Source organism: Coccinella septempunctata, chromosome 1, assembly GCF_907165205.1.
Source record: "Coccinella septempunctata chromosome 1, icCocSept1.1, whole genome shotgun sequence".
Lineage (NCBI taxonomy): Eukaryota > Metazoa > Arthropoda > Insecta > Coleoptera > Coccinellidae > Coccinella > Coccinella septempunctata.
Window position 1 is genome coordinate 28,839,124 of NC_058189.1, and position 16,420 is coordinate 28,855,543.

General features: G+C 38.6%; 3 protein-coding genes across 3 annotated transcripts; 1 reads left to right on the plus strand and 2 right to left on the minus strand.

Annotated features, from left to right (window-relative positions):
- Positions 1 to 2,928: 2,928 nt before the first annotated feature.
- Positions 2,929 to 6,894, minus strand: LOC123322673. The gene has a single exon (XM_044910654.1). The coding sequence runs from the start codon at positions 6,892 to 6,894 to the stop codon at positions 2,929 to 2,931; it is 3,966 nt and encodes a 1,321-aa protein (XP_044766589.1).
- On the minus strand, positions 6,891 to 8,288 carry LOC123322682. Its single transcript, XM_044910667.1, has one exon. It carries the CDS (start codon positions 8,286 to 8,288, stop codon positions 6,891 to 6,893), a length of 1,398 nt encoding a protein of 465 aa, XP_044766602.1.
- Positions 8,289 to 9,475: 1,187 nt separating this feature from the next.
- Positions 9,476 to 11,810, plus strand: LOC123322689 (THAP domain-containing protein 5-like). Its single transcript, XM_044910676.1, has 6 exons — positions 9,476 to 9,568; positions 9,702 to 9,887; positions 10,815 to 10,957; positions 11,026 to 11,095; positions 11,202 to 11,416; positions 11,806 to 11,810. The coding sequence occupies exons 1-6, from the start codon at positions 9,561 to 9,563 to the stop codon at positions 11,808 to 11,810; spliced, it is 627 nt and encodes a 208-aa protein (XP_044766611.1). The 5' UTR covers positions 9,476 to 9,560.
- The last annotated feature ends 4,610 nt before the right edge of the window (positions 11,811 to 16,420 follow it).

A 16,420-nucleotide genomic window follows, 5' to 3' on the forward strand; every position in this document is an offset into this window, starting at 1 on the left:
AGACCAATCAAAATTCTAGAAAAAGACAACTGCATTCCCGACGTGTTTTTCTCTCTGTCACTTTTTTTGACCGTATTTCATGCATAGATATAAAGGGAAGGCACAGTCCATGTCTCTATGTCTATGAAACAAAAACACGCTAGAGAGAGAAAGGTTGCTCTACATCTTCCCTCTCTCTCGGTCACAATTTTCGACGAATTTTGCTACCTACGAAGCCATTCCAGTTCCCATAGAGTTCAATGTGAATACTCAAGAGTGTTAGAGACATGAGAATCGCAGTGGAGTTTCAGCATTTCCTTACTGAATGTAACCTGATAAGTTTCAAAACTTAATCCTTTTGATAACTTTAATATCAATGCTGATTTCCTATAACTTTTCATTAATTATGGGAAAATACATGGGAGGTTATTGAGAATTGCATTCAACAGTCATTAGCTGTATTCGGGTTCGGCTTTCGGACAGTCCGAGAATGGTTTAGAACTGCGCAGAGGATTTTATACTAGGGCGCAACAGTTTTGCGCAGTTTTAGAACAATTCTTGGACCGTCCAAAAGCCGAACCCGAATACAGCTAATATTAGGCCATTCGCAAGACATCGGTGCTACTCGTTTAACGTTCGGTTAACGTACGTTGATGTTTAAGGTATACGTGGGAGACCGCTAGTTCACGTAGGCCGTAAAGCTGACGCTAACGTTAACGTTAAAAACTGACGAAGGAGCATGCGTAGATGTCAATTATAACTTAACGTTTACGTTCATGGCGGCACTTCAACTCTCGGATAAAATTTTGTTACGAAGAAAAGCGCCATCTCTTAAAAGCCAGCAAACTAATCTCGATTAATTTGTCGACAGCGCTCTTTACGCTTTAAGGTAATTTTATTTTATTTGGAGACAACTATGTAACAAATAATACTCTGAGTTCATACATACAATTTATTAGATGAAATGTTCAAATATGCTAATTGAAAAACAATAGAATATATGATTGACAAACAAACAAAAATCAGTGAAATGAAACTTATCCATCTTTTATGAGCTGAAATACCTCAAATTTGGACAAGATTTCCAGTACTTCATGAGAAAATCATACCTCTTCTTTGGTACTACATCCTATGTAATCAGAAAAGATTTATTCTTCGAATTCCTAATAGTCCGGCTTCTGAAGAATTATGCCAACCATAACTCTATAAGGAACCATAAGAACAGGCAATTTTTTCTCTCTTCTTTCACTTTTACTCGTTGCTCTTGAATTTAGGTACATAACAATATTTCTTCCCAACGAAAACTTATAATAAAATGAACAAACAAACTTGGAATCGAATGTTGATCATTTGACATATCGATTTCACACACAAGCGCAGAATCAAAGATTAACTTAGTCTATGCTACAAAGTCACTCTAGTTTATGCGCAGAATTATCAGCGTAGGAAATATGGAGAGTAGAGAGAAGGAGAACGATCGACGTACTAAAAATGTGTCCCCGAAAACGGGAAACGTAGGATAGGTGTCGCTGCGATTGCAGCGGGTATCGATAAGGGGTGGGGATTCAAGAGTCAATTTGAAATGAACAGCCTTCGTTTTATTTTAGGTTTTAGGTTCCCATAGAGTTCAATGATTTGAAATGAACAGCCTTTTATTTTAGGTTATGTGTCATCGTGGTTTTTCTGATGATTTTCCAAATACCTTTATCAAATCTATATTAAATATGAGTTCTCTGAATTATATGCAATAAAATGCAAGTCGAAATCAATGAAATTCAAAAGAAATCATTGATCAAAAAAATAGTACCTACTTTTGTTTATCATTGTTTATTGAAAGCAGCTGTTAGTTGGTTTACCGTCATCTTCAAAATTATATAAATCCGTAGTGAGTAGTACACATCAAGACAACAAAAGGTAGCAGTCTCAGATTTATCACTTAGGTATTAGAGTAGATTCTGTTGCCAATACTCAGCTGAGAACTGATATAAACCATATATTATGTTATGCCAACAAAATTCTTCAAGAATATCCACTTCTGAACCATGTAGCTTTATTGGTTAAATATTCTTATTCAGAAGAGTCAACTTCTCACGACGGATGACAATTTCGATTTCGTTTATAATGAATCCATCATCTTTTTGATATCTTCATCGCAAAAGTGCTCTTGACACACAAATTGATTCGGAGTCGATTCTTGAAAAAAGGTTTTTTTCCCAATTTTCTCTCAAAAATGCTCTCGGAAATTTTATCTTTCTCCTTTTCTTTCCGATGCCAAAACACTCTAACACTAGCACACGCTTCAACATTTCACCATGATCATATTTATGTTGTTCTCTTATCAAAAATCGGAAATAATAATATTCCTATCATCCGTCACCAGGGAAACAGTTCACTCAGCTAACTACAATCAGTGTTTATCTATGACTACAATTTGTTTGAATCCTAATTTTGCACTCTCGTGATGGCCAGCGCGCCTGTTGGCAAAAGCATGAACTACTCTATTGGTACATATTTTAGGGGACTGTTAAAACCCACCGAAGACCAACACACCGTTTGGTTCAGGCTAGGTCGGTTCGTAAAACAAACTCGAATACTTTTTCAGTTTTTATTTTTCACGAATGCACCAAAAAGAACAGCGGCTTCTTGTTCTGACTCAACAACTCTAACAACACGCTTTCTTACTCCATTGAACTACTACTCTGATTGGCGTCCAAATTGGGCACATATTTTTGACTACTCGACATTTTTTAAAGGACATAGGAGTATATCTCCCTTTCAAAGGTAGGTTCGTTACAGAGCTACATTGGTCAGACCCAAGAGTTTGACTACCGGCCGCTAGATGGAGCAGGGAGTCACAACATTCTCCCACTCGAGAAATGAATTTGACACAAAGAATTTCTCGCATTCAATTAATACATAATAAGCAAACAACATTTTCATCACAATACATTAGTCTAAAAGTTTTTGTGGAACTTTGATCTTCCGCCCACTTCGCGACATTCTTGAAACATTAAGATCGATTTCGGGTGCTCTGCTTTCAGACACTCCCGCACTACCCGAATCGCACTGCCCTTCAGGTTCGTCGTCTTGCTGCGAAGAGAGTTCATGATCCTCTGTTGCGCCATCGCCCTCCTGGTCTCGAGCAACTTCCCCTTCACATTCTAACGGATATAACCGTCGCACTGGTCGAAGAAGTTCACCACAACGCGTCTTTACACGAGCGAGTCTTATCAGTCCGTCTCTTCCGCGGATCACCTCAATTACTCGACCGAGAGGCCAATCTACCCGTCTGCTGTGGTCGTTCCCGACGAGCACTACTTGACCCAGCTTAACCGACGCATTAGGTTTTTGGTCACACAGCAGTTTCAACTGTCCTAGATACTCTGTTCGGAATCTTCGACGTAAATCATCCCTCAGTTTTTGCCTATTGCGAAGGCTTCGCGATAAACAAACTCTTTCAATGAGGTCACAATCAGGTAAGAGAGTCTCTACTTGCTCCCGTAAAAACATAGCGGGTGTCAACGCCGATATATCTTCGGAATCGCTAGACACGTATGTAAGAGGTCTGGCGTTAACCGTCGCCTCGCAGTCGCAAATTATAGTCAATAGTTCTTCATAATTGAGACGTGCAGACCCCAAGACCTTTTTCAGCAGCCCCTTCACTACACCAATAAGTCTCTCGAAAAATCCTCCCCACCAAGAGGCCGTAGGAGGATTGAAGCGCCACTCTATTCGCCGTATTGCCGCTTCGCGCGTTATTTTCTGCCAATCCAAACTCTCGAACAAATTATCTGTACCTCGGAAATTGGTTCCGTTATCACTGTAGATAACCCTTGGTCTTCCTCTTCTCGAGACAAAACGCCGAAAAACTTGCAAAAATCCCTTAGTGGAAAGAGTCGATGCCAGTTCTAAATGTACAGCTCGATAGACTGCGCATGTAAAAAGACACACCCACGCCTTCTCACCTGTTTTTAAATACAATGGTCCCGCGAAGTCGACCCCTGTCACTTCGAAACACATCGCTTCTCGAACTCTGTCGATGGGTAGAGGCGGTGGTTCCACCACAAAATGTTTTGAACTGAATCTTTTGCAAACCACGCAACTCTTCACAATGGACCTGATGGCCCGGCGACCTCCAATGACCCAGTAATTCTCTCGGAGTAAAGACATAAGGCCTTGAACGCCTACATGACATGACTTCTTATGTGTGTGAAGTATAAGGCTACTGACGACAGGATGTTTCGCAGGTAAGATGACCGGAAATCTGAAGCCCTCGGTATCAGGTCTATTTGCTACACTCGTCTTCAATCTGAGTAGACCATCCTCATCATAGAACGGTTTCAAATATCTAATCTCCTCTGGACTATGATAACTAGTTTTCTGTATCAATTTGAAAATGAATTTTTCAGCCATGTTCATCTCCTGGACTGAAATATCTCCAGTTCTTCGCTGTTTTGAGCAATTGGTATTATTACCAAATCGGAATATCCATGCCACCATCCTTACTGTTTTTGGGTAATCACTGAAATGATCAAGGTGAAAATCAGCAGTACTTGCATCTTTATCCAATAACGTCTTCACTGTCTTTTTCTTTTCTCTTAGAATTTCTCCCTCATCTGTGGTCAACTGTTTCGTCATAGGCCAGCCACTTTTTTGTTGATATAACCAATCAGGGCCCTCCCACCATTTCGACTCTAGTAAATGGGTAGGTGAACATCCACGTGAAGGTAGATCGGCTGGGTTTCTACTTCCTGGTATATGATGCCAGTTTTCCAAGGGCGTCAATCTTCTAATTTCCTCAACTCTGTTATGGACGAATGTACCCCACTCTTCATTTCTTTGAATCCACGCTATGACAGTTGTGGAGTCGCTCCAAAAGTAGGTTTCATAACGTTGCGACAAATTCTCTACTACCTGTGAATACAGCCTGGATCCTATCGTTGCAGCAAGCAATTCTAAACGGGGAATTGTTAACGTCTTACTGGTCTTCTCTATTGGCGCTACCCTGGATTTGGCTGCCATTAAGTAAACTAACACTTTATCGACCTTCTGGATCCTACAGAAGATAGCGGTAGCATAAGCATCTTTCGAGGCATCAACAAAGGTGTGAAGGCTGACATCTTCTGGATTTGTTTCACCAATGTTTGTCCATCGAGGTAATTCGATTTGCAGCAAGTTCGGAATTCCTTGGACCCACTCCTTGAATGAAATAGCTATATCATCTTCTACCGCAGTGTCCCAACTAATATTCCTCGACCACAATTCTTGTAACCACAATTTCGGTCGAAGCGTCGCAGGGCAGGTGAATCCAATTGGATCGAAGATCTTTTGAGCCACTGATAATAATTTCCTTTTCGTGACAAGCATATCCCCGATTTCTACATTGATCAAATCCCTATTAAGTGTCAAAACATCCCTGGCTGGATACCATCGAAGTCCAAGCACGGGTATTCCATTTTCCTGAGAAGCTCCATTTCCTGAGAACTCCCACCCTCGGAGCTCGAAACCTGCTTCTTGCATTACTTGTACCGACTGCGTGATAAAATGGTTCAGCACCTCCTCATCTGGAACGCTGGTTACGCAGTTGTCTACGTAGAAACTTCTGTCAAGTCTCTCTATGTTTTCCTTAGAAAAGAATTTCCCTTCATCAGAGGCTATGTTAAAATATTTCGACAGATGATATTTTATTGTCGCTCCGAGTAGAAAAGGGCTACAGTTCACTCCAAACACAACTCTGTTATGTTTGTAAACAATTTCTTGTCCCTTCTCATCGACCCACAGAAATTTTAAAAAATGACGGTCTTTAGTGTTGACACTAATCTGTAAAAACGCCTTTTTAATGTCTGCTATAACGGCAATCTTATTCTCACGAAATCTGGTTAAAAGTGCAGGTATCAATTCAATTAGGTTAGGCCCCTTTTCCAGACACTGGTTAAGTGAAGGGCTGTTTTTTCCACGTGCTGATGCGTCGAAGACTGGTCGAACAGCAGTTGTTGATCCCTCTTTGATAACTGGTCTATGAGGAAGGTAATGCCCTTTTTCATCATCTGCATTAACTTTTGTGATAATACCTGCAGATTCCCATTCTTTGAACACCTCATCATACCTGGAAATAAGCTGGTCCTTCGCTAACTTCTTTAAAGTACCTGCCAGTCGTTTTCTGGCCGTTTCTAGGTTGTTAGGAAGAACAGGATGATCCTCCAGCCAGGGAAGCCTCACCTCATATCGTCCCTCTTCGTTCATCTGGACAGTCTCTTCAAACATCCTCCTGGCTGCCATCGCAAGCTCTTCTTTGGACTTTCTCCCCTCTGGGTCAGATATACCCAAGACATCCAACTGCCAAAGTTCAGTTATGGTAGGGTTTGACAGCATGGAAACCGTCGTCAGCATACTTAAAGAACTCGGCGTCGGTACCTTGCCTTCCATTGTCCAGCCAAAATGTGTTTCGTATGCCACCAGTCCACTCTTCAACTTGTGCCTTCTGCCAGTGTAGAATAACCCAGCAACATCTGCTCCAATTAACACTTCTATCGGGCCTGACTCACCCACATCCGATACATCGATATCAGCGATCCTCAATTCCTGTATCCAAGGACCATAGAATACCGTCGCCACATCGTTACAAATACAGAATTGATCTAGAACTTCGAATGTGATGCTATAGTTGCCCCTGAAAACGGTAATGTCATAGCAGTAGTGAGTGTTGTCAACCTGTGTACCACCAAAAAGGCAATGGGTTATTTTCTCTGTCCTCTTTGGCTTCAAATTGAGTGCAGCAGCTGTGGATCTCAAAATGTAGCTTCTTTGAGACCCTGAGTCGACCAACCCCCTCACGGATCTGACACCCTTGTTCCCCCTTAATGACAGGCGCAAAGTCTGAAGAAAGACATGAGTAGTAAGAGTTTGGTTTGTCATTGTGTGTGGTCGTTTTTTCGCTCGACTCTCTCGTCTGGTGGTTTTTCTTCTCGATGCTTATTTGGTATCTCTTGGCACATAAGCGGCACATGCGAGTATCCACAAACAATACACTTCAAGCGCATCCTGCATTTACGTGATACGTGACCGATCTTTAAACATTTGAAGCACGCTTTTTTCTCCGAAAGAATACGTTTTCGTTCGTCGATATTCATTTTCTGCGCCTTGAAACAAGAATGACTCTCATGACTTCCAGAACAAAATATACATTTTTGAACATCCGCATGCAAAAGTCCAGCTGCAGTCTTTTTTGTCTCTAAATTTCGTGCATTTTTCTTCTCAGAATTTGGTTGTTTCCTCACATTCTCCGATAAACCGAAACCCTCACTCGCCAGGTCAACTCTTAGTTCATTCTCAACTTCTGAACGCAAGAAACGCATTAAATTTTTCAAGCGAATCTCTAGAGAAAACTCGTCACTTTGTGAATTGGTTAAATTCGAACTGGATCCTGAAACTTGGGTATCTTGGCTTGTATTAAATGTAGAACGTTGCCAAATTCTCATAAGGTCTTGAGGTAAACACGACTCAATCAAAGGAAACAATAGAGCAGCATATTTATCACTCGTGATACCAAGAGTATCTAGGGCCCGCAATTGTGTCTCTATACGATCGTATAACTGAGCAAGGTCGTATTTACCCTGTAATAGCGCGTTGTTGAGGACTAACTTGAGCAATTCTCGCACATACACCTCGATCTGTAAGTCTTCCCGGCCGAATCTAGATTTCAAGCAATCAATTATTTTTTCATAGTTCTCGCCGACGGACGGAAAACTCTCTACAATTTTTCGCGCACGACTGCCGTCAACAGTAGCTTGAATTAAGTACTCGATTTTATCACACGCGTCAATGTCTGCATCCTCGTGGATTTTACTGAATTGTGACCAAAACCCGAGCCACTCGCGAATATTTCCATCGTATAACTTGAACTGGATGGTGGGTAGTAGAAACTTGTGCTTACCTTTAGATGGGCAATTGTCTACCTCAACCCTACTTCCATCCCTGGATCGAACGTCCAACGAATCAAGCGGTTGTTCCAATAGCTTCTCGACTTGAAACTTCAATTCGAAGAATCTTCTGTTGTAAGCATCGTTCTGGTCCATCTCGGCAAGAAGTTCCTCTTCTGTCGTGTCCGATTCCAGCAAATGATTGTAGACGGAGCATTCCCCTGCATACAACTCTTCATACTTCGGTTTAAAACACTCCCATAGAACAGCCACTTGGTTGTGTTGTACCGGCACTGCTCTCAACAAATTTTCTAATTCGCCTGCCAACTTTGTAAAACTACAACGAAGCACCTTGCGTCTTTTCCTTTTTGCTTCGATCGTATCAGCCATTTCAAAGGATTCACTCACACTCAGAACTGCAAAGCTCGTACGTTTTGCAAACGTGAAAAACGAAGGTCCTGTCACGGTCGCCAGAAAATGTTAAAACCCACCGAAGACCAACACACCGTTTGGTTCAGGCTAGGTCGGTTCGTAAAACAAACTCGAATACTTTTTCAGTTTTTATTTTTCACGAATGCACCAAAAAGAACAGCGGCTTCTTGTTCTGACTCAACAACTCTAACAACACGCTTTCTTACTCCATTGAACTACTACTCTGATTGGCGTCCAAATTGGGCACATATTTTTGACTACTCGACATTTTTTAAAGGACATAGGAGTATATCTCCCTTTCAAAGGTAGGTTCGTTACAGAGCTACATTGGTCAGACCCAAGAGTTTGACTACCGGCCGCTAGATGGAGCAGGGAGTCACAACAGGGACAAAAAATCTGTGGTCTCAAAGCAGCGATCGTTCTCCTTCTCTCTACTCTCCATAGTAGGAAACTAACATTTTTTCAAATTAACCCTCTAATACCCAAAGATATTACACACCCAGATAGAGCATAGTGAGAGAGAAAACGTCCTCGAAATAAGATAGCTATATGTTTATATTCTGATTAAAACCAAAACAATAAACCACATACAGCGATTGGTTGAAAGACTCGTGTTTTCCGAAGTGATTATCAAAACCAAAGATATTACACACATTACATGTGTAATATCTTTGATCAAAACCAGAGATATAGAAGAGATATAGAATCTATATCTCTGATCAAAACCAAAACAATAAACCACATACAACGATTGGTTGAAAGAATCGTGTTTTCCGAAGCTATCCGAATGATGCTGAATTGTCATGCAGCGTTGGCAATATTTTTGGAAAAGTATATAATCCCAGGTTTTCGCTTCCATTCGAGAGGAAAATATATGACATAATTATTTCAATGTAAAATGTATCGGCTATTGAATAAATGACAATACTGACAATACTAATGCTTGATGAATTCAGGATATGTTCTAAGCTAAGTTACATAATGAAATTATGTTCATAAATTTAATATAAAAAAATAAGGAGATGACGAAGAAAGAAGTTTGGCAACGTTGTTTATTTAACAACCCACTTCGAATGGCCACATGTTTACATATTCTCGAATCTTGAATGATACAACGTTATTGTTGGACGATTTACGTGAAAACGGTATTGGACAATAACTAGAAACTGCAAAAATGGTGAATCGCTGTGTGGTGTGCAAAAAATCAGCAGTAAAAGCAGTGGGAAATCCATGCACCGGTAAGTAAACAACAACAAATGAACAAACGATATTTTTCCATAGGCGTAACTTGGGATACCTAGCTTTTTTCATTAGTCTCGTACTAATTTCGTATTGTTTAATTCATCACTAAAGAATTTTTCCTCTCATTAGAATGCCTATTGATAGTGCTCGACAGAAATTATGGATGGACCAGTTAAAACTGAAAATTTCAGAATCTTCCAAATGGGTATATGTTTGCTCTGACCATTTCTGTGACGAAGATTTCATCCTTAAATTTGGAAAAAAATGTTTGAAAACTGAAGCTATTCCATCCAGGATTTCATTGCCTGATCCTTGGTGAGTATTCTGAATATTTTGAATGTATCGAGTGAAATCAATCATTTAAATAATGTTACTATAATAAATCAAGGGATTACACAATTCTTATTGAAGAATCCTAGGTAAACTCGCTGTTTAGACAAGTGAGATTCGGTAGTCAAATTCCGCGTGCGGTAACAGCGTCATTCGAGCTTTTTGTTGCCAGATTGTGCAGAAACCTTATATTAGAATCAGATTTTGATGATTATTTCTTTATAGATAGAATTTGTTCATGAGGAATCTAATCAATCTGCGGAAACTTATAATTCAGTAGGTATAATTTTTTGAAATGTTCGTTAAATGCACTGAATTATGACAGCTGAATGTTTGTTCACTGTAATTTTTAATAAATTCCAATGTTTTTCTCAACAAATTGGGGTTTTGAGACAATTCATTGGGAAAATGTGCATAATTGATCAATTTTGGCCAAAAATTTAATTGAATCATTTGGAGGTTAGGTTAGGTTGTTAGGTTGGGTTAGGACAGTGAAAAAACAATTTTATACATAAGAATATCATTTTTGTGGATTTAAATGTATGTTTGAAGTTTAAAGGACCGAAAGGTGAAAATATAATATGTCATGATAATGCACGTATTCTGATGAAATTTTCGAAAAATCGTTCCTCTCAAATTTGTTGAGATTGATAGTTGTACAAATAGATTTTGTATCTTGTTCTGCATATAGGAAAAAATCGGCAAAAAAATCGGATAATGACACAATGTCGAGTTCGAGATAACAGACTTTACAAAAATTTCAAAAAAATCATGCCGAACTATGAGTTTCCACAGATTGAGTCTAACACCATTTGATTCCATATAAAGAATTCTATCTTTAAAAAATAATCATTAAAATCTGAGGTTCTACTCTTCCTTCAATTATTCCTAATTTTTTATATTTTATTTCAGTTCAAGTAACACATTAGCGGCTTCAGACGAAAGGTATATGACCCAGGACCCATCAGATGTTGGTAAAGTTGGGGAGTCCTCAAAATTGATTGGTTCTGAATTATCAGGAACTTCAGATTTGTCTGCTACCGCAAGTGCTTCAGATTTATCTGCCACATTGACTCCTTCCGATTTATCTGCTACAGACAGTCTGTTGCTTTGGCCGCTTCAGATTTATCAGGCAAAGTCGATTCCTTAGAAGTATTTGATACTGAAAAATTTGCAGCACCACATACAAATACGTGAGTGTATTGAATATTATTTTGAATGCATCAGGTGAAAACAATCATTTAAAAAGTCTTGCGATCATTTCCAACCATAATTTATGTTGATATGTTTTCATTTCAGTTCATGTTGCACATCGACTGCTTCAGATGGAAGGAGTGTGACCCAGACACTCTCAGATATTGGTAGAGTAGAGGAATTCCCAAAACTGAGTGGTTCTGAACTATCTAAAACTTCAACAGCTTCAGATTTGTCTGCTACATTAACTGCTTCAGATTTGTTTGCTACATGCAATGATTGCACCAGTCTGTTGATACCCCTCATCAAAGAAACTACGTGTATTTCCTTTATTTTCAAATTTGATAGTATCTGTCCATTGTCATGTTGTCACACTTTCAGAATCCTATTGTTTCGTTTATATATTCTATTTTCCAGGTCTATATGTACTAAAAATGATCGATAATTTTTATCTTGTAATAGTGTGGTACTCACCACATTTTCAATTGTGCAAAATGGTTGAAAACAAAATAATACTTGATTCAAGTTCAGCAATGAATTCAGTAATCTAATAAAAGAATTATGCTTTCTAATTAGTCCCTCTTATTATAAATGTTGCATATAAATGTTGAGCTACAGGATTATTGTGATATGTTTTTATAAAGGAATTTTTTGTCAGTATTAAGTTTTCAATCATTTAATAAGAACATTCAATCATTTAAATTTTAAGTATAATTTTGACGCATTAACTATTTTGAGAATTGTCTGAGTCTTAGTTAATTTTGTGAGCTCCTTATTGACCTATTAATTTATGTCATTGTACTGTAATGTTTTTCTGGATGGAGTTGTATAATAATAATTAAGAATTGTTCTTATAAGATTTTGTTAATTTTTTCTGTAGGAATATTTCTTCTATTCCAGTTCGACTACAAAAGCAAATTTTAATGAATTATTGTAATTAATTTCTAAATAAAATGTAGAAAACAAAATTTAAGGCTATATCACATATTATTTTCTACTGAAATACTAGCTATCAACATGATCGAATCTGTATTTTTGGAATTATTGAAAAAATAAATTTTTCCTCACATCAGTGGTTTAGCAACTTTTTTTGGAAACCTAAATTTATCAAAAAATTTCCCTTGACACAATAAGCGAACAGCCTAGTGCAAAACCTGAAATACCTCTATGTATGGGCAATGTTATGGATCATACTAAACAAATATTTATTTTTTGGAAGAAACCAATCTTAGTCCGGAAGTTTTTTCACGGAATATGAAGTTTGGATAGTCGACAATCATATGTGTGAATATTTCGTTTTGACTCTCGTTAAAACTTCGGAGATATATCGGAAAAACTTCGTGCTTCAGATTGATAACCCGAATTGATATCCCAGGGTTGAATAGGGGCGGTCTGCAAGCAGTAAAAGAAATTTTTTTACGGAATATCATAACCATTTGTGCGAAAATTTCTTTTAAAACTTCGGAGTTATATCGAAAATAATTCGTGCCTCAGGTCATTTCATCATTCAATTTAACGAGAAATTATATCAAACAATTTTATTTTCCAAACGAATTGATGTATTCATCAAATTCATATACCTACACCCATAGGCGTAGCCAGGTTTGAGTATCGGGGGGGGTTTTGAAATGAAATTTTTCTGATTGAATACTATGTAACTATATTATTTCGGGGGGGGTTTGAACCCCCAAAACCCCCCCCCTGGCTACGCCCGTGCCTACACCCATCATTACTATTCTTCACACCGCTATAATAAAAGATATTACATATTATTATTTACAACTTTTAAACTACGCCACTGGTTTCTGTTTACTATTGCCGCGTTTGTATGTAAACACTCAGTGTTTACTTTGCGGACAAAACATTCCATGCTTTCAGTATAGGGATGCTCCATCTTGGTGTGTAATATCTTTCAAATATGCTAATTGAAAAACAATAGAATATATGATTGACAAACAAACAAAAATCAGTGAAATGAAACTTATCCATCTTTTATGAGCTGAAATACCTCAAATTTGGACAAGATTTCCAGTACTTCATGAGAAAATCATACCTCTTCTTTGGTACTACATCCCATGTAATCAGTAAAGATTTATTCTTCGAATTCCTAATAGTCCGGCTTCTGAAGAATTATGCCAACCATAACTCTATAAGGAACCATAAGAACAGGCAATTTTTCTCTCTTCTTTCACTTTTACTCGTTGCTCTTGAATTTAGGTACATAACAATATTTCTTCCCAACGAAAACTTATAATAAAATGAACAAACAAACTTGGAATCGAATGTTGATCATTTGACATATCGATTTCACACACAAGCGCAGAATCAAAGATTAACTTAGTCTATGCTACAAAGTCACTCTAGTTTATGCGCAGAATTATCAGCGTAGGAAACTAACATTTTTTCAAATTAACCCTCTAATACCCAAGTCCGCCTTGAGACTGGTTGCATATAAGTGGATAAAAAATTATTTTGCCCATGTCCCCTTCAGTATAGGTTCATTTTGTGAGTATACAGGTGTTAATGTAAATCAGTCAACTATTTGCGAAAAATAGATGTTGATTACATAAGCTAATTTGAAACTAGACGGAAATAATTTCAAAAAAGAAAAAAAACTTGGGCATTAGAGGGTTAATTCGCTGACCTTTCAGAGATGGCAGCAGTTCACTCTATAACTGATAGATTAGTGACAGAGTCACTGTACCTACAGTGACTTTTTTAATTCTCTCTTTCTATAAAAAAGACAATTTCATGCTGACATTGCTCAGTCCATGTCTCTATGTCTATGAGTTTCACCCTGTAGTGGACTGCTTTTTTTTTCAATATTGACATAACGACTGCCCTCTAGTGGACTTTATCAAAGACCACCAGTAAGAAATGAAATGTAAGAGAAGGTTTTCTGTACTAGCTGTTGAATTGAAAGGGGAGATGGCGCAAGCGTTAAGAACCCGCTGGAAGACGCTCTTTTTCAAGTAGGTACTTGAGATCAAAAAGGCAAGAAATTCCTAATGAAGAAGGGACTCATTAAGCGTCTTTGCTTGAAACGAGTTAAACCGGTTTTCTGTTAGTTTTTCTCTAGAGTGAATTTTTGAGTAAGACAAAGCTTGTTTTTTTTTATTTTGTTCAGTCAATTCCATACGTAAGTTACCACTCATTTCATTATTACCGTTTCTTATTTTATTAATTTGAAAGTTTTATTGCGAATATGCGGTTTTGGGTACTTGATGCATCATATTAGTTTTCATTGTTAAAGTATTTCGTTAATTACTCGAGGGCCCATTCCGTCCGTCTCCATGTTATGTTCTTCACACACAATATAACTCATTTTCTTTATTGTAGATAATAACGTACTTTCTGAATTTTTCTTTCTTTGAACACCTCATAGGGACGCCAGACGCCATTTTGGACGCTACCCCTTTTTGCTTCCAATTCTATTCCATTTATGATTTAAGGGCTAGTTATAATATAACTATAATATAATATTATAATAAACTTGTTTCATGGTGGATGCGCTTGTGTTATGTAATATTCATAGTATTAATTTCTTGATTTCTACATATTTTTTGTGTGCTTATCTTTGAATTAATACTCGTAAATGTCACTGAAGCGTCCCCAAGCCAAGCCAATGATTCGATTACTTAGGTACGACCAACAGGGTAAATACTGTAATTGCATTAAGGACCCTTAATTATCATTTTTCCTTTTCTTTTATTATTATTATTTTTCTCTTCACTGGTGGAGTTGGTCCATACAGGACATATTTGAACGTGATAGCCAAGAGTGGAAATAATTCATATTTGTGTTACTGGACAAACATACAATTTTGTGGATTTTGCCCTTCCTAGTATCCTGCAGGCCGGATACCCTTGTATCTGCGTCTATTTCTGAGGCCGGATGCCCTTGCAGCTGCGTCTCTCACCCTTGAGGCCGGGTACCGTTGTATCTGCGTCTCTAACCCTTTAGGCCGGATACCGTTGTATCTGCGTCGATTTCTGAGGCCGGATGCTCTTGCAGCTGCGTCTCTCACCCTTGAGGCCGGGTACCGTTGTAACTGCGTCTCCAATCCTTTAGGATGGATGCCCTTGCATCTGAGTCTAATCCTTCCCACAACCGCCTGACTGAACCCTACCCAATTCAGAACTGTTGTATGCTGAACGTAACTCATCTCACTGAAGTATCGGTTAAGATTCATCATTAAGGAGCTGATAGCTGTAGATGTAACTGATTCCACCAAAGTGTGCATTTCACGTGAGATTTTCTCTCGCCAGTTGAACCTGTTGCCCTAGCTACGTAAAATCATACATACCTGTGTAGTAGATTATGTAGTTGTTGCTATTCTGAGGGGAGGTTTTCTCGCAGCTCTTTTTCCTCCCCTCTGCCTAGAGCTATGACATTGGAAATCGTCTCCAATGAAACCCGAAATAAACGTTTCTTGTTTGGGTTTAAATGTGTTGTTTTCTTTCGAATCTCCCAACCTCCCGTCAATTTTTCTATTAGTAATCAGGTTAAGTACTTTGGGTTGCCTACGTAATGTGGAGTCCTACCACAACCAGACGATCACGATCTTTGGCCATAGAGTAGCTAGGTGTCTTTAAAGTGCTGTCATTCGTAAGTATCTTCGAAGTAAAAAGGAATTCTACAAGCATCACCGACCAGCGCAAAGGAATTTAAGGCCAGCGCAAAGTAATTTAAGGCCAGCGCAAGGTAATTTAAGGCCAGGACAGTACAACCCCTCTGGTGCGTCAAGCCATGGGGTATGGAGGGTAGCCCTCTATAAATGGTCACTTCATACACGTCCCTTCATTTCTTTATTTTTGCCGTAAAAATCCATTCGTTCTTGATTTCAGCCAAGTATTTCGTATAAAGATTCATTGTCAATCATATTTTATGCCATTTCCATCTGGGTTTTTACCATTAATTCGGTAAAAACGGGATGTTTACGTTTGCTCGCGAAATCGGCCATTAGGGTAATGACAGGGGGTGGAGCGAGGTTGCCAGACCGAAAATTTATCGGATCTGCAAAGATACCACGGGGACCACGAGGAGGTGTGTACCACTCTCACCCAGAGATATATCTCTGGGGCCACCTTTGCCTGGATAGGAGAATGGAAAAAAGGAATGATTGTGAGAAGGAAAAAGAAGGTTAGGATAGGTTACGTTAGAACTTTTTCCAGCACGTAATTGAGGTGAGTACAGCTGAAAAAGTCATCCAGCAAAGACCACGGGGAAGTGCGGGCCACCTTTGCCTGGATAGGAGAATGGAAAAAAGGAATGATTGTGGGAAGGTTAGGTGAGGTTATGAACAAATATGAGCAGGAGAAGAT